The 26,202-nt window shown below is 43.4% G+C and overlaps 1 protein-coding gene across 2 annotated transcripts; it reads left to right on the forward strand.

Moving 5' to 3' along the window:
• Positions 1 to 43: 43 nt before the first annotated feature.
• On the forward strand, positions 44 to 25,983 carry GSS (glutathione synthetase). Of its 2 annotated transcripts, none has more exons than XM_074212101.1 (13): positions 44 to 118; positions 4,034 to 4,171; positions 13,132 to 13,277; positions 14,571 to 14,646; positions 15,004 to 15,143; positions 16,388 to 16,504; positions 17,628 to 17,708; positions 17,784 to 17,861; positions 19,325 to 19,391; positions 21,050 to 21,244; positions 21,906 to 21,987; positions 23,736 to 23,925; positions 25,565 to 25,983. In XM_074212101.1, the coding sequence occupies exons 2-13, from the start codon at positions 4,043 to 4,045 to the stop codon at positions 25,686 to 25,688; spliced, it is 1,425 nt and encodes a 474-aa protein (XP_074068202.1). In that variant the 5' UTR covers positions 44 to 118; positions 4,034 to 4,042; the 3' UTR covers positions 25,689 to 25,983. The 2 variants fall into 2 exon arrangements, with proteins under 2 accessions (XP_074068202.1, XP_074068201.1); XM_074212100.1 differs by lacking the exon at positions 44 to 118 and adding an exon at positions 1,624 to 1,811.
• Positions 25,984 to 26,202: the final 219 nt, after the last annotated feature.

Raw genomic sequence — 26,202 nt, forward strand, 5'->3', positions numbered from 1 at the left:
TCCCCGGCCGCTCCCAGTGCGCAGACGCGGGCTCCGGCCCCGCCCCCACCCTGGAGCCGCGCCGCTGGAGCCGCGCCTGCAGCCCGAGTCGCCGCCGCCTGGGCCTGGGACCTCTCGGGTAAGCGCGGGGCGCCCGGGACGGCGGCCCGCGAGGGACACGCTCCGGGACGCGGCCTCCAGAGCGGGGAGGGAGGGAGGGAGGGATGGCGGGGGAAGCTCCGGGGCAGCGGGGTGGGACGGGGCTGCAGCCTCCGACCCAGGGTCCCGGGCCCTGAACCGAGGAGACCCCGCCTTCTCCCCCTTGACCTTTCACCCTGCTTCTCTGCCCCTCCCCCATTTCCCCACTCCCCCTCCTTTCTCTCTTTGCCTCCTTTCCCCCTCTCCCCATCCCTCCATTCCTCTCTCCTCCTCCTCCGTCTCCCTTCTTTCCTCTCCTTTCCCCAGCTCTTGGCTTTGGTTTCTTCTCCCTCCCATGCTCCTAGTTGCCCCCTCGACCTCTACCATTTCCCAACCTTTTCTTCTCCCCAGCCTCACCCACTGGGGTGTCCACCGTCCTCTTCCCACTAGGGAACTTCGGCCCTCTTGGACTCCCCAGGAGGAGCTCAGGGTCCGAGGCCATGCCCTGTCTTTTCATTGTGTCTTCTTTCCAACTCTGGACTCCAGTCTTCTAACCTGTAAAACAAAACGACAACCTGGACTAGCTAGTCTTATTTGAGGTTCTTTTCAACTCTACGTCCTTTGTTTCTTCAAGCAACGAGGCACTTGGTTCACTCTTCTGTGCTCTTTTTTCTGGGGATAAAAGTACCACAATTGTCTTGCAGGAGCTTAGAGCCTGGTAGAAGGATAGAGGAGATTAAAAAAAGGGGACCCAAGATGAGATATGTGATCAAAATTAATATGTTAAACATAGAGTAGCTTAAAAGCAGAACCAGGCAAGTTGCTATGAAATATTTGAAGGATAATTCTTTCATTCCTCAACAGTGGTGTAGCGAGGAGGAAAAAACATTTTAGAAGTATTTTGCTTTAGAAATGTGATACTTTTTTGTTCAGAGCTGCTCATCTAACTGTGAATCATTGTTTAGATAGAAGGCATATTCAATTGGTAGTTTCTCTCACCCCCTTTTTGAAATAATTATTTTTGTTCCGTTTAAGTCTTTGATATCTAGAGTGCCTGAGCTTTTTATTTTTTTTTACGTGGGGGAGGTTGAGGTCTAGAACCATGATTTCACTTCTACAAGGAATTCCCAGAATGGTAATGCCATCTCTAATGACAACACTTGCAACTCTTTGGTAACTTAAAATAATCGATTTGGGGGTGGCTACGTGGCACAGTGGATAGAGCACCAGCCCTGGAGTTAGGAGTACCTGAGTTAAAATCAGGCCTCAGACAATAATTACCTAGCTGTGTGGCCTTGGACAAGCCACTTATAACCCCATTTGCCTTGCAAAAAACCTTAAAAAAAAAAAAGATTTGTCTGAGACCCTGAAAGCCAGTTCTCTATCTTCTTCCAGTCTCTTTCCTTCCTTCCCCATACAAAGAACATAAAAGTCCTTTCCCTCAAGGAGCTTACATTCAATAGAAATAACATGTCTATATATATTAATATCTACCGAAAAAAATAGGTCATTCTCATAAAGGCTTCATGTAGAAGAATGGCACTTGAGTGAATCTTTGAAGAAAAACTTGGGATTCTGGAACATGGAAATGAGGAATTGCATTCCAGGAAAAAGGCTCAGAGATGGGAAGATAGAAAGTCAGTTTGGCAGCATTGAAGAGAATGTGAAGGGGATTAATGTATAAGACTAGAAAGGTAGGATGTGCTAGACTGTGAGGAACAGAAATTGAACCAGTTTTGAATAAAAGCATGTTGAATGAATATTGACATTTAGTAGCTTTGGTGACCATCTTCAAATTATTTCACCTGTAAAATTCAAGAGATACTTGTAATACCCACCTTACAGATTTTTTGAGGGGGATGGGATAGGGTAGGGAAAAAATTCTTTGTGGATCTTATGGTTTTATTATTATTATTAATTGGGAGCTCAAACCCTAGGGAAACCAAAAACATGCATACATACTCATTTGTTAAACCTGAATTTCCTTTATACTACAGTGGTAATTTTTCTTACTAAAGTATTTAAAACTCACCCCATTAATGAAGCTAACTAAATATTCTCCCTTCTCTCCTTTCTCTTTTCATTCCCTTCTTTTTCTTTCCTTTCTCTTCCTTTTTCTCTTTTCATTCTTTTTTTTTTTAAGGCAAAGGGGTTAAGAGTGACTTGCCCAAGGTCATGTAGCTAGGCAATTATGTGTCTGAGATTGGATTTGAACTGGGGTCCTCCTGACTCCAGGGATGGTGCTTTATCCAGTAGGCCACATAGCTGCCCTTTTCATTCTTTCCTCCTTTTCCTTTCTTCCTTTTCTCCTATCTATATCTCTTCTGCCTCTATCTCAATCCCTTCTTTCACCTCTCCCCTCCTCCACCCTACCCCAAGCAGTAAAAGAAATTTCTTCACTTTGGAGTGTATTATGTTTATGAAATCATAAATCCAGTCTCTATGTATCTATTTTTTAAAACCATCTGACTAGATCATCTGGATAGTCCCTGAACAAGACTTCACTGTTTAGTTCTAATTAAACTATGTTTTCTAAAACTACTAAATCAGATCATTTGCATAATCCTCTGAATGAAGGCTTAATTGATGCAATTTAAGGCCCAGCTTCTATTCACTTGAAAATCCAGGAATGCACAAATATACTTACAAATTCAGTCTACACACAACCCCGATCTCTTAGCTAATACAGAACTGTTAGCAGAGAGGTATGACCCAGAACTTGTCTCACTGCTATGAAGCAGGCCTGGGCATGGGGCCCATCTATCAGCCTCAGGGCAGGATTGAGGAAAACCTGCTTCCACAATACAGTGGTTGGCAGAGCATTGCCCCAGTTAGGTTAGTTAGAGCTTTTGTTTCTAGGAAGCCAGACTTTTTGCTGTTATGGAATGTGTGAAGGTTGAAAAGCCTCTGCCTTCATTTGGGTAGATGGATAGAACTAAAGTGGAAAGAGGAGGCAAGCAGGAACATTTAGCAGTAGAGCACCTTGTCAGGAGACCTGGATTCTCATCTTAACTCTGTCACTAATGTGCTCTCTCATGTTGAACTGGTTACTTCACCTCTCATCCTTAGTTTCCTAATCTGAAAATGGGAAAAATGATATTTCACAATCAAATTAGGTAGTATATATATATGAAAATATGAAAAATCACTGTAATATTGCAGAAGAAATGCTGAATTTTAAATCTGAGGACCTGGTTTTGAATCTTGCCTCTATTATTTTAATACATGCATGGCCTTAGGAAAGTCATAAAACTTATCTGGGTCTCAGATTCTTCATAAAATGAGGTTTGGACTAGATTGTCCTTTCCAGTTGTAAATCTTACAGGCATCTAGGTGGCACAGCGGACAGGGCTCGAGCCCTGGAATCAAGAGGCCCGAGTTCAAATTTGAACAAAGTACTTACTAGCTGTGTTACCCTAGGCAAGTTACTCAACCCTGTTTATTCTAGAGCTGTTGGCACATTCTCTACCGCACCTCCTAACTGTTTGATATATTTGAGAGATGATATGAAGGTAAAAATGACAAAATGTGACAACAGACTGGATGAGTCCAGTGAGTGAATGAGCCAGTAAAATAACAGACCTGAGACTAGTACTTTGATTGGTCAACTTCCCATAATCAGTCAATACTCTTCCATCTGCCTATTCTAAGCAGGAGTTAGAAAGATTAAACAACTTTGGGGTCGTGACTTTAGAGCTGAAGTGCAAAATACAGCTCATTGGCTCACCCTCATTGTATAACTGAGACATCAAATGGCAGTGAGATCAAGGACCCTCACTCACTCCATTAACCACATCCAGTGCTGTTTAAGCACATCCTACTGTCTCCGTGGAAGAGGAGTTAATAAAAAGTCCTTATCTAGGGTTGTTTTTTGTAGCCTAATAGCCTCTATAACTTCATCTCTTGTTTGTCCTAGTTGGGGGTGATGGCGACCAGCTGGGAAAACATTCTGCAGAATGAGCAGCAGCTCCAGGAGCTGGCTCAGCAGGCTGTGGACAAGGCCTTGATGGAGGGAGTTCTGATGAGGACCAAGCAGGATCCCGGCTCTTCTGATGTAAGCTGCACCTAGTCTTGTCCAGGGGAGGAGGGCAGTAAACTGAAGGGAGAATGTCAGCTGCTTTGCTGATGGTGGCTGCTGGACACTGGAAAGATTATTGATCCAGTTGCAAGGCTGGAAGCTTCTCACAACCATGTGTAGAAGTCATGTTTCTTTCCTGGGATTTCAGAATTTCAGTCAGTAAGCATACTCGGATCTATTGAGAAAGGCCCCTGAGATCCTGTAACTTAACTTGTTCCTGAGGAATAGGGTGTGTCTGTATGGTGTGTGTGTGTGTGTGTGTGTGTGTGTAAACCCATGCACACACATGCATATGCTCATAATCATTTCTCCACAGACAGATAGTATTGTTAAACAGTAGTACCATTGTGTGGGAGTGCAGAAGTGGTAAATTATGAGATTGCTGGAAGTTATTGGGACCTGACAGGACACATTTGGGAAGAATGAGTACCAAGGAGAATTATAAGATGAGAAAGGTCTGTGTGCTTCTCAGATTCCTAAGCTATCCTGTGAAGCGGTAACACTTAAAAATTTTTTCTTCATAAAATGCTTCAGCTTGTTTGAAAAACTGATACCAATTTTTTTTCCCTCAAATAACAACTAAGTACATTCATTCCAATGCTAAACTCCTTCACTTTGTAAATTAGGTGCTAAAGTCTCCCCAGTTCTTACCTCTTTCCTAATTCAGATAGTCTCTAAGTTGTGAGCATACTTGTTCAGAAGATATTTGTAAATTTGTTGTTTGGAACTAGAACTATGGGTTTGTGATATTAATATTATAAGTCAACTAATAATGGGTTAAATATGGGCTTTTCTAGATTGGCTTGGGCGTCTATCCTGAATGTTGATTCTCTTAGCCATTCTGAGTTCCAACTTGCTGTCATAGGGATATGTTTCTTTTCAAAAGCTCCAATAGTGGAATCAAGGACACCCTTCCCCCTCCTCTTGGAGCACAAGAGGGGAGAGGATCAGCAACATGACCTGAAATTGGGCATTGGCACACAGAAGGTTAATTGGCTGTACAAGACTCTTTGGCTTTACTAGGCTTGCCAGGACCAGCAGGGAGCAGCAGCAGCCTGGCTGAGAAGAGCTTATTACCCCTGGGACACCATGAATAAGAGGGAGCTGTCAGCAAGTCACAACCACCTGACTTGGAGGTAGCTATCTAGAATGAGGTGATAGGTAGAACAGAATCTGAGCAAACCTATGATATAAGCTGGGAATTGAAAGGCTTGGGAAGCTTTGAAACACAATTAACAAAATTAAGTGGATATGAGTAGAATCACAATTTATAGAACCAGAAAACAAAAAACAGGAAGTGACAGAGATGAATTACCCACTGACTGGACACTATTTGAAGAAAGAGCCAATAAGGATCTGTTCAGAATTCCATCTTTTCTTTTAGGGTAGCTAGTGGTGCAGTGAATAAGAGAACTCTGGGGCTGGAGTTGGGAAGACCCAAAAACTTACTGGCTGTGTGATTCTGGGCAAGTCACTTGCCCTCTGCCTCAGTTTCCTCAACTATAAAATGGGAAAATACTACTATTTACCTCATAGGATTGTTTAGGATCAAATGAGATAATAGTTATAAAAAAGTACCTGGCACATAGTAGACCCTATATAAATCCTTATTCCTCTTCCCCTTAGGGTAGGATACTTCCCAGAAAGTTGAGAATCAACATTTGGTGGGAAGTAGCTATAAATAAATAGTCCTCCAGATAATAGCATTTCCAGGTCATTTGTGGTGGATGGGTAATATATTATCTTACATGATAGTAGGTGCTTCATAAGTATTTATTGAATTAAATCATGGCAGCAGCAGGATGGCCCAGGTCATTTAAGACAACTAGAGGGGCATCTTGGGAGCTATAGGGTAGAGACTTGGGTCAGACATGCCAGAGTAGGTACTGGTAGAAAACAGCAAGGTGGGTTGTTGAAGGTAAGAGGTCATTTGATGATATAGGAAGGGGTCCCTCCTAGAGGTCCTCTGTTTGGGGAGAGTGGTGGGGTATTTCAGAGGTTATAAGTAAATCATAGCTAGTGTCTTATCTGGAGAGGTTCCCCAGATTAAGATAGGCCCCTCTGGGTCCATGTCCATGGTAAATACTTCAGTGTAGGGAAGGGATGGAATCTGGGAAGTAAAGAGGTCAAAGCCGTTGTTTATTATGGAGACGGCAGTACAGATGACTAGTTAGGGTTATAATAAAATTCAGGCAACAAGGTGACCTGGTTGTTTTGTAGCATTAGATATTGTTTGAAAGATTGCTTGTGAGGTCAGTCTTTCTACCAGCTTGAAGGAAGTAAGTGGAAGGGAATTCCCTTGTATTTGCAGGATAGGGAATGGGACATTCTGGAGCTAGGAGATAGCCTGAGAGTGGTGGTCCAAGCTGAGGACTTTGGGAGGCTGTGAAAGTAGTTCTTTTTTTACTTAAAAAGAAAAGCAGACTGCTTAATAGAGATTCACAGTTGCACATAGGGCAGCTAGGTTGCGCAGTGGATAGAGCACCAGCCTTGGAGTCAGGAGTACCTGAGTTCAAATCTGGCCTCAGACACTTAATAATTACCTAGCTGTGTGGCCTTGGGCGAGCCACTTAACCCCATTTGCCTTGTAAAACCTAAAAAAAAGCAACACACAGTTGCACATAAAATTCTCTTTCTATTTTGTTGTTTGGAAGAAGCATTTTCGGTGATATCTGTTAAGTACAGAATTTTTTAAATGGGGAAAATTAGCACTTTTGAGATTCTTTTTGAGAAGATTTGTTTGGATATATCTATCTTGGGAAGTTTCTGTTATGTTAAAACAAGATATCAATTTTGATCAAAAGATTTAGTATTTCTCCTAGACTTGGAGAAAAGAGTAAACAAATTAAAATACATGTGATATTCGCTATGTTGTAAGGCACTATTTAAAGTTCTTAGGAAAGGAGAAGAGCAGATATAATTCCTGTTCTTAAGGAGCTCACTTTCTTCTTTTTTTTTCTTTTTATTTAATATTTATTGTCATTTTGTACAAATAATGTTTTTTATACATTAATAAAATATTCTTGTTTAAGAGTAAATGAGGGGCGGCTAGGTGGCGTAGTGGATAAAGCACCGGCCCTGGAGTCAGGAGTACCTGGGTTCAAATCCCGTCTCAGACACTTAATAATTACCTAGCTGTGTAGCCTTGGGCAAGCCACTTAACCCCATTTGCCTTGCAAAAAAAAAACCTAAAAAAAAATAAAGAGTAAACAAAATACCTCTCCCCCATAAATATAGACTCTCTTGAGTGATAAAGGGGAGAGAAAAAAATTTAAAAAAATAATAGTAATAATTGTAGGTATGGCCAGGTGGTGCAGTGGATGGATCACCAGCCTGGAGCCATGAGAACCCGAGCCCACATCCGGCCCCGTACACCCAACAATCACCCAGCCATGTGATATGCAAGCCATCTGAACCCCACTGCCCTGCAAAAACCAAAAGAAAAAAAAGACCCAAAATAAAATAGTCATAATAGGAGTGGCTGGGTGGCAGACAGAGCATTGGCCCTTGAGCCAGGAGCACCTGGGTCCAAATCCAGCCTCAGACAACGAATGATCACCCTGCTATGCGGCTCCAGGCAGGCCCCCCATCCCCATTTGGCCTGCACCCCCCCCCAAATAATAATGTGCTTCAGTCTTTGTTCCAACACCAACTGTGTCGTGGGTGGATCACATTCTTTATGGTAAGTCCATCGCAAAAGTTACTTCCATATTTTTCCACCGTTGCCATTGCTAATCGCAACTCCCTCCTTTCGTATTTCTCCACTACCATGTACTATATTTTCTCTCTCCTTTCACTCTGACTCTGCTGTAGGGTAGCTGAGTGGCACAAAAGACAGATCCCTGGTCCTGGGGCCAAGAGGCCCTGAGCCCCCACACCACCCCTTAGGCCGAGCATCCACCCGACCCTGTGGTCCAGGACAGGCCTTCCAATCCCAGCCCCTTGCAAGAAGTAAAAAAGAAAATGTGTTATATCTGACCACTCTCCCCCCATAGTCCATCCTCTCCTCCTTTATTCACATCCCCACCCCTTCCCCCTGCTCCCCCCCGCTTCTTACTCCAAATGTCTATACCCCATTGAGTATATGTGCTGTTTCCTCTCCTAGCCACCTCTGATGAGAGCAAAGATTCCCTCATTCCCCCTTGCCTCCGCCCCTTCCATATCATTGCAATAGCTCATTGTAATAAAGAAAAATCTTATTATATGAAATATCTTGGCCTATTCCCCCTCTCCTTTTTCTTTCTCCCATTCCATTTCCCTTTTGTCTACTGACTCCATTTTTACACCATAATTTATCTTCAGATTCAACTTTCTCCTGTGCTTCATCTATAAAAGCTCCCTCTACCTGCTCTATTGAGAAGGTTCATATGAGTATCATCAGTGTCATTTTTCTATGCAGGAATACATGCAGTTCATCATCATTAAGTCCCTCATATTTTCCCCTTCTCCGCTCTCTATGCTTCACCTGAGTCCTGTATCTGAAGATCAAACCTTCTGCTCAGCTTCTGGCCATTCCAATAGGAACATTTGAAATTCCCTTGGTTCATTGAAAGTCCATCTTTTTCCCTGGAAGAGGACATTCAGCCTTGCTGGGTAGTTGGTGCATTCTAAGCTTTTTTGCCTTCTAGTATATTATATTCCAAACCCTACGAGCTTTTAATGTAGTTGCTGCTAAGTCCTGTGAGATCCTGATTGCAGCTCCATGGTATTTGAATTGTGTCCTTCTGGCTGCTTGTAATATTTTCTCTTTGACTTGGGAGTTCTGGAACTTGGATATAATATTCCTGGGGGTTGGTTTTTTGGGATCTTTTTCTCGGGAATATCGGTCAATTCTCTCCATTTCTACTTTGCCCTCTGCTTCTAGGATATCAGGGCAATTTTCCTGTAAATTCTTTGAAAATGATGTCAAGGCTCTTTTCCTGATCATGACTTTCAGGTATTCCAATAATTTTTAAATTATCTTTCCTAAATCTGTTTTCCATTTCAGTTGTTTTTTCAGTGAGATGTTTCACATTTTCTTCTAATTTTTCATTCTTTTGGTTTTGAAGTATTGAGTCCTGATTTCTCGTAAATTCATCAATCCCCCTGAGTTCTGTTCTTTGTCTGAAGGATTTGTTCTCAGAGAGTTTTCTTATCTCTTTTTCCTTCTGGCCAATTTTGCTTTTTAAAGAATTCTTCTCAATAACTTTTTTGAACTGTTTTATCCATTTGACCTAAGCTGGTTTTTAGCATGCTATTTTCTTCAGCGTTTTTTTGGATTTCCTTGACTAGGCTGCTGACTTCATTTTCATGTTTTTCCTTCATCTCTCTCCTTTCTTTTCCCAATTTTTCCTTCTAACTCCCTCATTTGATTTTCAGTCTTTTTTGAGCTCTGTCATAGCCTGAGCCCAATTTCTGTTTTTCTTGGGAGTCTTTAGATGTAGGGGCTTGGACTTCCTCATCTTCAGATTGAGTGTTTTGATCCTTCTTAGGCTCACAGACAAAGTATTTCTCAATGATGTTCCTCTATTTTTCTTTGTTTACTCATTTTTCCAGCCTGAGCCTGGTTTTGGGGTGCTTCCTAAGCTTTTGGGACACCCCATAAGAGTCTCAGTGTGTGAGGCTCTGTCCTCTCTCCCGGTCTGTGAATGACCATATGCGACCCCTGTGCCATGGGGCTGAGGTGGGGGGGCCCTGCTGTTCTCTGGGGGAGCCTAGACTGCAATCAGGATCTGAATGTGGTCAGAGTCCTGTTCCAGGGGCAGAGGACAGAGCTCTGCAGTCTCTCTCTCTCTCTTCACTCTCCTCCCTAGGTTCAATGGGCTCATGCCCTGGAGGCTCCTGCTTATGGGCTCCGCCTGCTTCTGTTTCCTGGATCTGGGCTACTCTGCCATGCTGCTCTCTGTGTGCCCTGAGGGCTGGGCTTCACGGCACGCTCTGGCAGAGGTGTGTCGTTACCCCCCCCCATTCCCCCAATTTGTGCCTGGTGCTCCCCAGGGTATAGCTCAGGAAACTCCCCGCTGCTGTGAGCCATGGCTCCCAGCGCCCTGGGGCTGCCTCCAGGAGGCTGAAGTTCTTTTGCTCTGTTGGGCTGCCCCTCCGACCCTGGGGAGCACAGCCTTTCTGCTCTTTTCCAGGTTAACTTGAGTAGGAGAACTGCCTCATTGGGTCCCTCTGTGGGTTCTGTCTCTTGAAAATTTAGTTAGAGTCCTTAGCTTATAAGTTTTATGAGAGAGCGCCTAAGAGAGGATCCTCTCTTGTTGCCATCTTGGCTCCACCCCAGGAGCTCACTTTCTAATGGAGGAGACAAGTAGAGGAGGAGTAAGATGATAGTGATATTGATGGTGGTGATGGCAGCAGTGGAGATGATGACGGTGGTGGTGGTGATGATACTAACATTTATAGACCCAAGTACCTTGTGACTCTTAATCTCTCTTAAGATCCACTTTACCATTAGGTTTTTTAGATTGGCATTTTATTTTATTTTTCCTATTGCATGTTATGTTATTCATTCACTTGCATATTTATAAATTACACGTTTTTCTACCACCCTCCCTTCTCTCGCGGTGGCCCTCTGCCCTTGGTGGCAAATAGTTTGGTGAAAGTTGTAAATGAACATTTGTGTTTAACACATTTACATATTAGTCATTTAATGTATGTGCAACTAGGACTGAGGGAAAAGAAAGAAAACCATGGAATAGAAAGAAAAAAACATAAGAAGTTTTAAAAAAGTGAACCTAGTGTCCATTCAGATTCTGTGGTTTTTGTGTTTTTTCCCCCTTCTGGATATGGATGGCATTGTTCATAACAAGTCTCCCAGTGTTATCCTAGATGTCTGAACTGCTGAGAGGAGTTACAATCCATCATAGTTGATCTACTCACAATGTTGATAGTGTGTACAATGTTCTCTTGGTTCTTCTCCCCTTCACTCAGCATCAGTTCATGTAATTCTTTCCATGCTTCTCTAAAGTCCAACTATTCATGTTTCCTATAGTACAGTAGTACTCCATAAAATTCGTATACCATAACTTGTTCAGTCATTCCTCAATTCCCCCTCATTTTCCATTTCTTTGCCACTTCAAAAAGTTGCTATAAATATTTTTGAACATGTGGGACTTTTCACATTTTTTATGATTTCTTTTGGATATAGGCCTAGTATTGGTATTGTTGGGTCAAAGGGTATAATCAGTTTTGTTGCTCTTTGGGCATAGTTCCAAATTGCTCTCTATAATGACTAAATCAGTTCACAACTCCAGCTACAGTACATTAATGTCCCAGTCCTCCCACAACTTCTCCAACACTGATCATGTTCTCTTTTTTGTCATCTTAGCCTATCTGATAGGTGTAAAACAACCTCACAGTTTTTTTAATGTGCATTTCTTTCATCAATAATGATTTGGAACTTTTTTTTATATGACTATATCGCTTTAATATCTTCCTTTGAAAACTACCTGTTCATATCCTTTGACTATTATCAAATAGGGAAAGATTTGTAACCTTATAAATTTGATTCAGTTCTCTATATATTTTAGAAATGAGACCTTTATCAGAATCACTGGCTGGGAAAATTGTTTCCCAGCTTTCTGTTTTCCTTCTAATCTTGGATACATTGGTTTTGTTAGTGCAAAAAGTTTTTAATTTAATATAGTCAAAAACCATCCATTTTGAAATTTATAATGTTCTCTATTTCTTGTTTGGCTATAAATTTCTCCCCTTTTAATAGATCTGACAGATAGAGTATTTATTATTCTCTGGCCCAGGGTATTGCCTTTTATGTCTAAAATATGTACCCATTTTGGTATAGGGTATGGATCCATGCCTAGTTTTTACCATATGATTTTCCAGTTTTCCCAGAAGCTTTTGTCAAATTCTTAGCAAGTTCTTATCCCAGAAGCTCATGTCTCTGGGTTTGTCAGCTAGATTCCTATAGTCATATATTACTGTTTTCTTTTGCACCCACTCTAATCCTGATCCATTACTCTGTATTTCAGTTCATTTTGATGATTGACAATTTATAGTACAGTTTTAAGTTGAAGCAGATAATTTGTTTTTGCAAGGCAGTGGAGTTAGGTGATTTCCCAAGGTCACACAGCTAGGTATTTATTAAGTGTCTGAGGTCGGATTTGAACTCAGGTACTCCTGACTTCCAAATGCTCTATCCACTGCACCACCTAGCTGCCACAAAGCAGATCATTCTTGAAGAATGGTTGGACTTGGTGGCTATGGGAAGACGAGAACAAGAGGAAAAATGAGCCCTCCTAGTGAGACTGTCTTCCAGAAAGAAAATGATGTCATAGATGGGAGATGGGAGAAGGTGAATTATGAAGTTGAGAGATAATGTGACCCATGGAGTCTTGGGGTATATTTTTGCCATTGTGAGGAGGCTTTGCAACTTGCAACCAGTTCAGGCCAGCTATAGAATCAGGTGGAGGGAAAGAGTGTTGACTAGAGATGGTACATTTGTGTCGAAGAAAAGACCACACATGGCTATGAGGAGAGCAGAGGTGGGATATGATCTGTCTTCCTATGCTCTATTTGTTCTCTATACCTTGGGATCAAACTTAAGTTCTCATTTTGGAAACCACTATAGATGTGAAGACTTAGGACAATATAGTCATCGATGCTATTTCAGGATCTTAAAAGACCAGCATCTCAGTGGACCAAGGCTTGACAGTTTAAAACTGGAAGTGCAGGATGTGGATACCATGATGCATGATTGAGTGACAGTGATTTTTAGTATATGTTAATTTGTTTCCAAGTATGGACATACTATGGCTGGAATACCTTATTATAAAACAAGACTCACAGAGCAGTCACTATTAATCAGAAAACAAGAGCTTTGAGAGATCTTGGTGGGGTCCTGCTTATGCATGAGATACTTCTGCTACCTGTTTCATAGCCATGTGTATAGCAAGGCTAATAAGTTGTTTTGTCTTCTGTCATCTTTTCCTGTTTAGATTGTAAGTTATGCCCCCTTCACATTGTTCCCCTCCGCAGTACCCAGAGAGCTTCTGGAGCAAGCCTATGCAGTACAAACGGACTTCAACCTCCTCGTGGACACAGTGAGCCAAGACTCAGCCTTCTTGGAACAGACTCTCTCTAGGTAGTAGGGCTTTTAGGTGGGAGACATGGAGGCCAGGGGAGAGATATGTTCCGGGAATCGGGGGGGGGGGGGGGCCTACAATTTCACTCAGGTTACTGAGTGCTTGTTATGAAGACTGGCATTTCCATTTGGAATGAGGTTGGGTGTGAGTGACATAATCATTGTTTTCAACTTCACTCCAGTTAAGGAAATGCTCTGGTTTGCTAATTTCAACTCTCCCTGCCTCTTTCTATAGCCTGCCCTGCTTGAGTACCACCCAGGCCCCTGCCTACCCTACCCCCCAAGATTCATTGTGTCATCTGTCCCAACTTCAAGGGCAGCTGACTTTTTTTTCTTCTACAAGTCTCTTTTTTACCTCTCAGGAAAAAGAAACCTGTCTTCATTCCTCAAAGCTCAAGTGTTCTGACCTTGTTCAATTCATGACCTGTGGCCTTTAAATAGATGGACTTGTATTTACACCATTGTTAATGTGGGCCATTCTTGTAATGGTTTTCCTTTCCCTTATATGTTCCTGCTTCCCTAACTCACCTCTTCTATTAATCCCAACACTCCTGTTTTGTTCAGGTTTCAAGAAGATGAAGTCTGGACAGGCTCTAAGTTCATATGAATAGCACAGTGCCCCCTTCATAAAGGGGAGGGTTACCTCTCTCTACCTCTGAGGGTAGAGCAGCACTTGGACATTTTTATTTCTCTGAGTTCTGGGGTGGGATTTTCACATGAGAGTGATCTGCAGAATTTCCAACCCGGCATGGGGCAATGGATTTCTGGTAGATAATAAACTGGTTATTACCTTGTTCTGCTCTTTAATCTTTTTTCTCCATCTCAACTGAGTTACCATGAAAGAACAGTGAGCTAGACCTGGAGATTATTTGTAAAGGTTGTTTGGGCAGCTAGGCAGAAAAGTGGCTAAGCACACTGGACCTGAAATCAGGAAGAGTTCAAATGTGACCTCAGACACTTACAGTTTTGTGATCTTGAACCTTGCTGTCTGCCTGAGGTTCCTCATCTGTTTGTCTCATACAGTTTTTATGAAAATTACAGAATATAATATTTTTAAAGCATTTTGCAAACTTTAAAGTACTATTATAAATGCTAGCTATCCTCCTCCTCATCCAATGGAGTTCTTCAATCCTTTCGAAGTGGTGATAACTTTAGATACACATCCTGAGAATTAGGTCCTTTATATGAAGAACCCTGCATCAAGAAAGGATTATATTGGTGGAAATAGGAAAAAGACCATAATTGATTTTTCATTCTGTGGTGAATGACTCTGTTTTCTGCTTCTTCTTCTAGCACCATCAAAATAGATGACTTCATCGCTCGACTCTTTAGCATCTATAAACAAGTCCTGAAAGAGGGCGTTGCCCAGGTAACTCCCCCACCTAACCCACTTTGTCCCTGACCCCACTATACAAACTGTCAAGTGTGGCCTATAGGATCTCTTTTCTTTTCCTCTAAAGCATTTTGTTGGGTGCTGGAGCTCACTTGAAGTTATCTGGCAGAGATGACAGGGAGAAACAGATAAGCAGTCTCACTGGATTTGAAAAGTGTTAATTAGCTCCCTTGGGGTCTCTGGTAGATTCTCTAATTGTTGTCCTGTAGTGAAGTGGCCCCAGGAAACCACTTCCCCCCACATGGAAACAGGTCTGAGTCCCCTGCTTACTGACATTGCCCACACAGATCCCTGGTGATGTCTGTCCTTGGCGTTTTGTTTTCCCTCCTGCAGACGGTGTTTCTAGGACTGAATCGCTCTGATTACATGTTTAACCGCAGTGCAGCTGGCCCCCCGGTCCTGAAACAAATCGAGATCAACACTATTTCTGCCAGCTTTGGGGGCCTCTCCTCCAAGACCCCAGCTGTGCATCGGTGAGCCCTTGATATACGGCCACTTCTAGGCCAGACTTTCTCAGGCCATGAGACAGACCTAAAGTGTCTCCATCCACAAAGGGCTGTAGGCAGAGAGCACTGGCTGTAATGAGAGAGTTTCAGTCACACCTGGGGGAAGAGACTACAACCTTGGCTCACAGAGACAGGCCTGGGCTTCAGGATATCCAGCTCCCTATTGTCTCTTTTTACCTTAGAGTGAAATTTTCAGGATTCACTTAGTTTCCTCAAGTCTGTTTTGAGAGGACTTCTCTGTTTATTGCACTGTGGAAGTACAAGAGAACACATGGTCCCTGACCTTAGTGAGCTTGTGGTCTACCTGGGGAAAATGAAACACAAGCCACATTTAAGAGATGTTGCACAGTAGAACAGCAAGGAGACTGATTGTCTCCCTGATCCCACCAGAGCCTGCCTGCCCAGCCAATTTTTGTCCTGTGAGCACAGCAGGTCCCAGAGGAGGCTGTGCACTTATTTGAACTCAAAACATGCTTGGAACTCCTCAGAACTCCTCCTTAGAAACTGCCTTCAGTGTCCAGTTGCAAACCATCTAATGAGAGAATCAGCTTCATTACCCAAGTTATAAACACAGCTGACATTTACAGAGTGATCTGAAGTTTACAAAATACGTTACATGCGTTCTTTTCAATTATTGCATAACCACAGCTTGGTTCTAACCCCAAAGAGTAATGACTAATCCACCTTATTTGCTAGACTCCACTTAGCATATTTTTGGGCTAATTCTACCCTTACAGGACAAAGCTTTGCAACTGTTTAGGTTGTTCAAAAAGAAAGGGCTTTGAGGATCTCACTGAAAGCAGCTTCCAGAGCAGTAGTGACTTCACTGAAATCAGTTTGATGTATCCCAGGGAACTTCTTTGCACAAAAACACTAAAGTGGATAGATGAATTCTGACATAACTGATTTTTAAAAAATAAGTAAACACATTATTTTCTCATTTCATACAAGATAGAGTGTAATCTGATGAGGTGTGTGGTACATCTCCCTTCAGCAGGAAGAGACCATGGGTTCGAATTTCTAGGAAAGACTCTGGACAAGGTGGGACTTCCGGTGGATCCTGGAGGATTGTGTTTCTGAAATGCTTTGAGTTATTTAGCAGATGGCATGGATATAGCAGTGCTATTAGGAGTGACTAGTTAGTGAGAAGCAAAAGTAGACCCTCAGATGTTCCCTGGGCCCATACAGTAACCCTTGCTTTCCTCCTACAGGCACATCCTTAATGTCCTGGGAAAAACTAAGGAAGCTTCCAGTATCCTCTCCAACAATCCAAGTAAGGGGCTGGCCCTGGGCATTGCCAAAGCATGGGAACTCTACGACTCACCCAAGTAAGGATGAGGGAAGGAGGTAGTGTCCTTATTCAGTTTTTGTGAGTATGGTGACTACAGATAGTACCTCATTTATTCTACATCTCAAAGGAATAGTTCTAAGGCTGGAGAGGGAATAGCCCACTCACTGTACTCTGCCCTGGATATTCTAGATATGGAGTATCAACTTCATTCCTAAGTACTACATTTTAGTAGGAACAATGTTGAGCATAAGAGTATCTAGAGGAGGGTGAGCAAGATGGTGAATAGCTTTGAGATCATGCCATGAAGATCATATAAAGAAATGAGAATGTTTAGTTCAGAGAAGAGAAGCCATAACTGTCTTCAGATATTTGAAGGTCTGGCCTGAAGAAGAGAGATTAGCCTTGTTTTAACACCAGAGGATGCAAACAATGGGTGGAAAATACAGAGATTAAAGCTCTGGCTGAAGAAAAACTTTTTAACAGTGGAAGTTATCCAAAGAAACATAGTGGGTTCCCCCTCCCTGAAGATCTTTTAAGCAGAGCCTGAAGCTATGGGCATTTGTGCAATTTGTTACAGAAAGAATTCTTGTTCCGATAGGATTGGATCAAGTGACTTTTGAAGCCCTGTACTGAAATTGTATGAACTGAATACTCCCATTTGACCACAGTTTACTGGTATTTTCCCTCATAGTCTATTAGCAAACTCCCTTGTCCCATCTCTGACTTGCCCCGCTTCCAACTTGACACTACATCACTGTGATTCAGAAAATCTGCCCTCTCTTTTTGTGGTTCAAATCACACTTGTACCACATCTTCATTTCTTCTTCATCCTAGAAAGAACCTATTCCTAGAATCCCAAACTGGTCCACTTCTTCCCCACCCCTGCCCCATGTCTTTATCCTCAGGTAATGTGCAGGTAACACAAGGGCCTAGGAAATGATCTAACTCTTGACCTTCTCTACTATGGAATAACTATACTTGTCTTAGCATCAGGAGATATTGGTAGGCTCCCAGTGATGGTATGTTGAGAAGCTTCATATAGAGAACTCTGGATAAGTTGAAAGATATGTCTCAGTTTGGGAAGTTGACTCATCTCAAGTATCAGGGAGAGGTATAACAAAGAAAAATGGAATCTGTGAACCTCAGTGTCCTTTTTGTAGGGCTCTGGTTCTTGTCATTGCTCAAGAAGAGGAAAGAAATGTGTTTGACCAGCACTATATAGAACATGACCTATTAGCCAAGTAAGTGGAATCCCTTTGGACTTTGCTTGCATCAGCAGTCAAGGGCTTCTCCTAGAGATCTGTGTCTTCTTCTAGGAATATCCATGTGATTCGACGAAAGTTTGAAGATGTTGGTAAAACAGGATCTTTGACCCAGGACCGGAAGTTATTTGTGTAAGTTTCTAGGTGGACTGTTTCTTAAGGAGGGAAGATGGTGAAGACTCTGGAAAAGCCACATCCTCTTCACCCTCTTTAGGAAAGAGCATGTCAACCACAAAGTTGTCCAGTCCCCTGTGCCTGACTCTTGAGGGTTAGAGCAAGTCTTTTAAGAGACTGCTTAATTCTTCCTTAAACTATGTCCTCATTTGTGAGTTAATTCGATCACTTCTCTAAGCAAAGATCTTTAAGATCAGGAAGCCACAAATCCCTACTCTCTAAGGATTTTGGATTTGTACATCAGAGTTCTTACATCAAGAATACCCATAGGGGTGGCTAGGTGGTACAGTGGATAGAGCACCAGCCCTGGAGTCAGGGGGTTCAAATCCAGTCTCAGACGCTTAATAATTACCTAGCTGTGTGGCCTTGGGCAAGCCACTTAACCCCATTTGCCTTGCAAAGAAAAACAAAAAAAAGAATACCCATACCCATTTATTGTAAAAAAAAAAAAAATTAACTTTGGTACACTGATTGTCCTTTGTTTTTTTCCTATTTTTCTTTGTCATATTTATTTTTATGTGCTTCATCCATCCTATTGGACCATGAGATCTTGAAGGATGTGACTTGTGTTGCTTTTCTTCACCTTAGTACCCATTTTAGTATCTTATATATGGGAAGCAATTTGTTGAACTGAAATGAATTCATGAATAACCTCTGTCATTTATCAACTTAAATAGATAAACCAAATAGTGCTTAGTAGTGCAAAGGAAAAAGAAAAAATCCTGCAGAAGATTGTACTTTCTCTCTCTCTCTCTCTCTCTCTCTCTCTCTCTCTCTCTCTCTCTCTCTCTTTTTTAAGCTTTTTCAAGGCAATGGGGTTAAGTGGCTTGCCCAAGGCCACACAGCTAGGTAATTATTAAGTGTCTGAGGTTGGATTTGAACCCAGGTACTCCTGACTCCAGGGCCGGTGCTCTATCAACTGCGCCACCTAGCTACCCCACGTACTTTCTCTTTTAAATGGGACTAATAATTCATCTAGTTCACCCTAGTTCTATGTACTTTAAACATTAACATCTCAATACCTTGTCACCATCTTTCCAATGTGTTCCTACTCTGTTAAGAGTGACATAGTATCTTGGATTTGTCTGACCTGTTTGGTGTTTTTTTCCCCCCCATTCTTGGTGCATTCAGTTTCTTCGTTTCTCTTCTTAGACTATCTCACCTTCTGCATTTGCCTGAAGGGAGCCTCCTTTCCCTAGTTTACCTGTACCTTTTGTAATCAGAATCATGTGATATCATGGTTTACCTAGACTGGCTCCAGTTAACTTTTATCCAGGCTTTTGCTCTGTAAATGATGCTGCAATCTTGTTTTCTTAAGGAACAAAACTTTTTTGATCCTTGAGACATAGGTTATATTTAATTCAGTCATTTAGCTACCATTATTCATTAACATAAAAGGATTTCTTCACATTGTCTTCCAGGGATGGCCAGGAGATTGCTGTGGTATACTTTCGTGACGGCTACATGCCCAGTCAGTACAGTCCCCAGGTTGGTATTTTGGGTTGAAACTACTATTTCATTTTCAGAAATATACCATTGCATTCGAGAGATTTAATTTCAGCCTCAAATTGGCCTGGGGTTCTTTCCCTTATCTTCAGTTCCATTTCTGTCCCTAGGTGGCTTCTTCTTGGGCCTCTCCTATTACTACATCCTAACAGCCACTTGACCATTATATTCTTCCCCTCTTGCCCTCCTCAACCCCCACCCTTTTTTCTTCCTCTTTTAAAAGACTTTATTTTCTTCCCCTTGCTTTCCTAACATGAATCCTAAGGGGTTCCTAGCACCTCAGCCCTGCCCCTTTGGAGTAGCTGAATATCACTGTCTCTTTTCCTCAGCTTTCTCTCTTCAATATTGGTGCTATCTGCAGTCTTTTCAGAGGCCTTGTCTGCCCCTTGTCACTTGAAGCGATGGGGGGACTTCTCTCTGGGCATGCTGTGGTCCATATTTATAGACATCCACAGATGAGGATCACAGTGAATATATGATTGACCCAGGCTAAGAGCTGATAATATTGTTTGTGACACACATGGACATAGAATTGAGGGTTTGTCATTCAAAGGAGTTCAGGATCTGAGTCGTCATTTTTTCTTTCACAACTTGTTTATGACATTAGGAAAATACCTTCCCTTTTCTAGGCCTTGACTTCCCCTTCTAAATTCAGGGAATTGAACTGTAGGATCTTTAAAGCCCCTTCCAACCCTGGCATTCTGAGTCCATGAAAAAGTTAGGATACCTGCCTTAGATTGGAGGTTGTCAGGATAGGAGAGGAGAAAGTCAGGACAACTACAGCAGGCCTGCTGCTTGTCAGAATTCTCTGGGCTCTTCTGGATAAATTGTTGAGGGGTATTTGGAAGAAGGGAAAACCAAATGAAATGTATTTGCCTCCTCTTTTGACTGGATCATACTGATTAGATAATGGGAAATATGCCGGGCAAGAGCAAGGGAGAACCAGACTTGGGTCTGGAGGGAAGAGCATGTCTTTTTTTTTTTTTAAGATTTTTCAAGGCAATGGGGCTAAGTGGCTTACCCAAGGCCACACGGCTAGGTAATTAGTGTCTGAGGTCGGATTTGAACCCAGGACTCCAAGGCCAGTGCTCTATTCACTGCGCCACCTAGCGGCCCCCAGGAGCATGTCTTAAGAAGGGTGATTTCCTCAGGGAACTGGCTGGGAAAGGTTGACTCCTTAGGGGACTCCATCCATGCCATGCCAAAGAAGCTGAGCCCTTAGGGAGCTAGAGAGACATAGTCTGAGCAAAAGAATCAGGGAGAGGTGCCTTCTCAGAGGCTCTGGGTCTGGTCTCTGTGCCAGTGATTAGCTGCCTCTAGCTAGGCTGTGCCTGCTGGCAGACTAGCGTCATTGGGTTCTGTTTGAGAGGACTGACACAGAGAGCACTGTTGCTGGGCTAGCCCATTCCAGAGAGAAAGATGGAAATAGAGGAAAGGCTAAATGAACTCTTATCAAGTTCCTACTAGTTCTTACATTTTTTATTCTAGCAAAGCATTCCCAAATCCTTGCTTGTAAAATACAAGTTCTGGGTTGCCTCAGAGCCTGGGGCAGGCTTGGATGGGGAGCTGGAGCATTGCCCCATCGTTGGCAGCCCAGAACAAGTTGAGGAATTGGACTCTCTTTTCCCTTCTCGCTGCAGAACTGGGAAACTCGCTTGCTCCTGGAGAGGTCATGTGCTGTGAAGTGCCCCGATGTAGCCACTCAGTTGGTTGGGACCAAGAAGGTTCAGCAGGAGCTGAGCCGCCCTGGGGTGCTGGAAACCTTGATGCCTGAGCAGCCAGAGGCTGTGGCCCGCCTTCGGGCCACATTTGCAGGCCTCTATTCCTTGGATGTGGTAAACAGTGGCACATAGCATCTTATCTCCCTGGAGCCCTCCAGTTTATTCTCTCTCTCTCTCTCTCTCTCTCTCTCTCTCTCTCCTAAGATGGAATTGGCCCCCAAGGAGCGGGGAGAGTCTGTTGTTTGTGACAAGTAGGATTTATGACAAGTTCCTTAGTAGAGAGAGGCAGAACTCTAGTCAGGGAGGAGGGCAGGACTGTAAATCAAGGCAGATAGTGTACAGATAGAAGCAAGGTCAGCCCTGGGAGCTGAAGCTGAGGTCATTGTCAGTCTGTTGGGGGGGGCAGGGCTGTCAGGGTCACCCCTAATTGGTGGAGATGGTGAATTTCTGTAGCTGCTGCTCTTTCTGTACCCATTGCAGAGAGCAATGGGCCCCTGCTAGTTCCAGGACAGAAGAGAAGGGGCCATCCTCATAAGGCTCAATTCTCTGCCTTGTCCCAGGAGAACCAAGGAACAACCCTGAACTAGCCTAAGAAACTTGCCTTGGTCTTCCTTCATTCCTGACCACTCAGCCCTTTGATGGCCTAGTGCCAGTGTATGTTCTGGGCTCTTCTCCCAGCCCTGTTTGGTATTTGGCTTAGTGTGGGCCAGGCCCTCACCCCCTCATCAGATTCATACACCACTGCTGCCAGTGATGATCCATTGCCTCATGCCAGGGCGAAGAAGGTGATCGTGCTGTCATGAAGGCCATTGCTGCCCCAGACCGATTTGTCCTGAAGCCCCAAAGGGAGGGTGGAGGTAGGTGGCCAGTGTCCCTCTTTCTTTAAGATGTTGTAATGAGGGAAGCAAGCAGTGGGACCTCAGACCTTAGACAAGTTCTGATACCCTCCCCCTTTCCCAGCAGCACCTCCATGCTATGCCACAGGGGTCCCATCCTGTCACCTGGGACCTTGTTTCTCCTTCTATTGGTATGAGGAGAGGCCAAACCTTTCTGCATGTTTTCGCAAAGAATGGAGACTTTCCCTGCTTGCCAGGGACTAGAATTATCCCTCTAGCCCAAGGGCCAGTTAGTATTCTTCTATCTGATGTTACCACCCAAACATACTAATTACCCTTAATAGAACCATTTATGTGTCTGGCATTTAGGGATTAATTTAAATGTTGCATGAGCCTGTTTATACCGTCAGCTTAGATTGTCTCATGGGGGAATGAGTTCCCCAGGATTTCAGTTCACTTATACTTGTCCTACGTTTACTTTTGCATTTCAAAGGGTTCTTCTAGTGGCAGGGGCCCCTCATCTGCTTTGCCCATCCATGGGATGATTTTGTAGATGCTATACAGGTCCCTTCTTGTTCTTAAGTAGGGAACCACAAGCCCATTGTGTGCAAACAGCCACTTTAAAAAAAAAATTGTGACCTTGAGGTTCACAAACAGATGCGTCATATTCAGGCATGTAGGCCTCTGACCTAGTGGTTCATTTAGTATTGACTCCCATGCTAGGGACCAGCTTTTAAGGAGGACATTGACAGATCAGATCCATGGCCAGGAAAAAGATACTGATGGTACTGGAGTCCATAACGGAGGAGGAAGAGGAGGACATGTAAAACATTTTAAAACTTGCTAAGTTTTAGGGGCAGCTAGGCAGTGTAGAGGATAGAGCACCAGCCCTAGAGTCAGGAGGACCTGAGTTCAAATCCAGCCCTAGACACTTAATAATTACCTAGCTGTGTGGCCTTGGGCAAGTCACTTAACCCTGCTGCCTTCTAAAAAAAACTTAAGTTTTATATTCCTTATTTCATTAAAGCCTCACGATGATGGCATGATCTTAGGTATCCTCCATACTGCAGATGAAAGAACTGTATCAGAAGTGGAGCTCCATGAAGGCAAATTGAAAGGATTAGTTAATTTTATACCTAGGAAAGATTTAGGGGGAATATCATCACTGAAGGTTTGTTGGGTGAGAAGTTATCCTAGAGGATAGTGGAAGTTCCTGAGCATTAAGAACTTTTAAATAGTTAGAACTGTTTAGCACTGGAAGGAACTGCCCTGAACTTACTCGAGTTTTTGGATGACCATGTCAAGTAGACTGTCGAAGGGTCGTTCTTATCCCATCTCTCTGTGTCTCCATAGCTAAGAAAGTAGCTCCTATCAGCATACCTAGTCCCACTGACAAGCCATTAGGGTAGCTCCCTACATGGAACTAGGAGTGTACTCAGACTCAGTGAGCTAAGCACTCAACAGCTGAGCTTGCTCAAAATTGGGTCAGCTCGGGGGCAGCTAGGTGGTGCAGTGGATAGAGCCCTGGAGTCAGGAGTACCTGAGTTCAAATCCAGCCTCAGACACTTAATAATTACCTAACTGTGTAGCCTTGGGCAAGCCACTTAACCCCATCGCCTTGTAAAAAAAACTTAAAATTGGATCAGCTTGACCCCTTGCAGCAGCAATTGGAGAATACTTGATGGGGCCTAAGGTTCCAGCAGTGTGAGGACAGGGTAATGGTGCCACTGTAGTCCCAGAGTAATGGGCTTTGGGACGATCTGTTTCAGGAAACAACCTGTATGGGGAGGAGATAGCCCAAACCCTGGAGCAGCTGAGGGGCAGCGAGAAGAGGGCTTCATATATTCTCATGGAGAAGATTGAGCCTGAGCCATTTGGCAACTGTCTCTTGCAAGCTGGAATCCCTGCCCGTGTGACGCAGTGTATTTCAGAGCTGGGCATCTTTGGTGTTTATGTCAGGTGAGCCAGTATGGAGGCTTCCCCCCATGCCACAGGTCCCTTTCATGTGAACACTGGAAGATAGGAGACTCAACCTTCTGGGTGCACAATGTAAGATTGTGCTTGGTCATAATATCCTGTTTGGTAAGTCATTCTGTTTTTTCATAGGCCCAGGCCCCTAGGAGGGGTTAGGGTTGCAGGAGAGGGGTTAAAAGGACCAGGGAGCTGTCACAGAGGATGATGGGCCTCGTGAAAATAGGGAAATTCAGGAAAGGAGAAAAATTAGGGGAAGAAATAAGTTGTTTTAGACACACTGAATTTAAGATGTCTATAGCACATACAGTTTGAGATGTCTAATAGGGAGTTGAAGTTATGAGACTAGAGGTCAGGGAGGTTAAAGCTTGATAAATCTAAGAATCATCAACATGGATATGATCATTGACTCCATGGGAGCTGATGATGTCACCAAGTGAAATAGTATATAGAGGGAGAAGACACGAGGGCCCAGGATAGGCCTGGAGAACATCTGTCATCAAATGGGCCTAGACAGAAAATCTAGCGAAGAAGACTGAGAAGGTGCAGTCACATAGGTAAGAGAACCATGGGAAAGGGTGTCACAAACCTAGAAAACAGGCGAGAATTGAGGAAAAAGAGGAAGATCAACAGTGCCAAAAGCTGCAAAAATGTCAAGAAAGATGAGGTCTGAAAAAAAAGAATCACTGTATTTGGCATTTAGAAGTTCACAATTTTGGACAGAGCAGTTTGGGTTAAATGAGGTCAGAAGCCAGAATGTAGAGAGCTAAAGAGAGTGAGAAAAAAGGAAGTGGAGATAGCTACCACAGACAGCCTTCTCGAAGAGTTTAGCCTTGATGAAAAGGGAGCTGTGGCATGATGGCTAGTGGAGGTGAACAAATCAAGTGAATGTTTTTTGTGGTTGGGAGAAAAGGGCATGTTTGTAGGCACTAGGGAAGCAGCCAGCAGACAAGGATGATGGAGGGGACAGTTCACTGAAGAATGTGGGATGGAATGGGATATTTGTGTATCTAAAGAGGAAGATTTGGGAGGAGAGCCACCCCTTCATGTGACACGGGAGGAGGATCAGATAGTGGCAGTGATGTGAGATTGGGGGAAGAAAGCTCTTGATAAGTACCCTTCATTTTTTAGTAAAACATGAGGCAAGGTTCCTTCACCCTCAGGTAAGAGGGTGAGGGAAAGAAGAACCATGATAGGTTTGAGGGGGCAATCTTAAGGGAATTGGTGATGAAAGAAAGGCTGGTATTTATTATTCTCGGGTGATAAAAGGGACCGTGGAAAACTGAAGACTTTACCAGAGGCAAAGAATAAGAACAAACCAGGTGTCTCTACTCCTAATTTCACTACTCCCTCCTCTGGAACTAGTTCTTCTTCCGTTCCTGTTGCTCCACACACCTTTCCGCAGTCTGCACCCATTGGTTTCCTGCCAACAAGTATTTCTTCCAGGGCCAGTTAGGTGGCACAGTGGATAGAGCATCAGCCCTGGAGTCAGGAGGACTTGAGTTCAAATCCAGTCTCAGATACTTAATAATTACCTAGCTGTGTGGCTTTGGACAAGTCACTTAACTCCATTGTCTTAAATAAATAAAAGAAATAAGAAGAAATACTTCTTCCTCTCCCTTTACAGGCAAGGGAAGACATTGCTGATGAACAAGCATGTGGGTCACCTTCTCCGTACCAAATCCACAAAATATGCAGATGGTGGAGTGGCTGCTGGAGTGGCTGTCCTAGACAATCCCTATCCAGTGTGAGGGTCTGGTAGAGAACTTGGTCCTAGGGGCATTGCCCCCACGCAATGCAAGGTGGGGCAGGCCTTGGATTCTACCCTCTTAAGACTTTCCCTCTTTCTCCCCTTTCTCACAGCTTAGTTTGTCTTCAGATGACTAAAAAAAGGAGCAGGAAACTGCTTTTACCCTGAGCCATAGGGCCTTGAAATCCAGCTGAATCTGAGGCCTGCCCTACTTAGCCCCACCCTCCCATAGAGGCCAGATTTCAGCCTGGAGTGGATTAGCTCCCCACCTCTCCAATAAAGATGCATTGATTAAAGCTGTATTGCTGGTGTAGTAATATTGTTCATGTGGAGTACTGTACAACTGGAGTGCACTTTTAGCAGTGACTTCAAGCAGCCACCATTCTTCAGCCCAAGAAGATCCACTTAAACCCTTTTTGTTACGATCAAGACCCTAACGAGGTTTTAATGAGCACTGCCCATAGGGGAAGGCATGGGTTCTCAGCCATTTTGGTGTCAAGGACCCCTTTTCAGTA

Source organism: Macrotis lagotis, chromosome 1 (genome assembly GCF_037893015.1).
Source record: "Macrotis lagotis isolate mMagLag1 chromosome 1, bilby.v1.9.chrom.fasta, whole genome shotgun sequence".
NCBI lineage: Eukaryota > Metazoa > Chordata > Mammalia > Peramelemorphia > Peramelidae > Macrotis > Macrotis lagotis.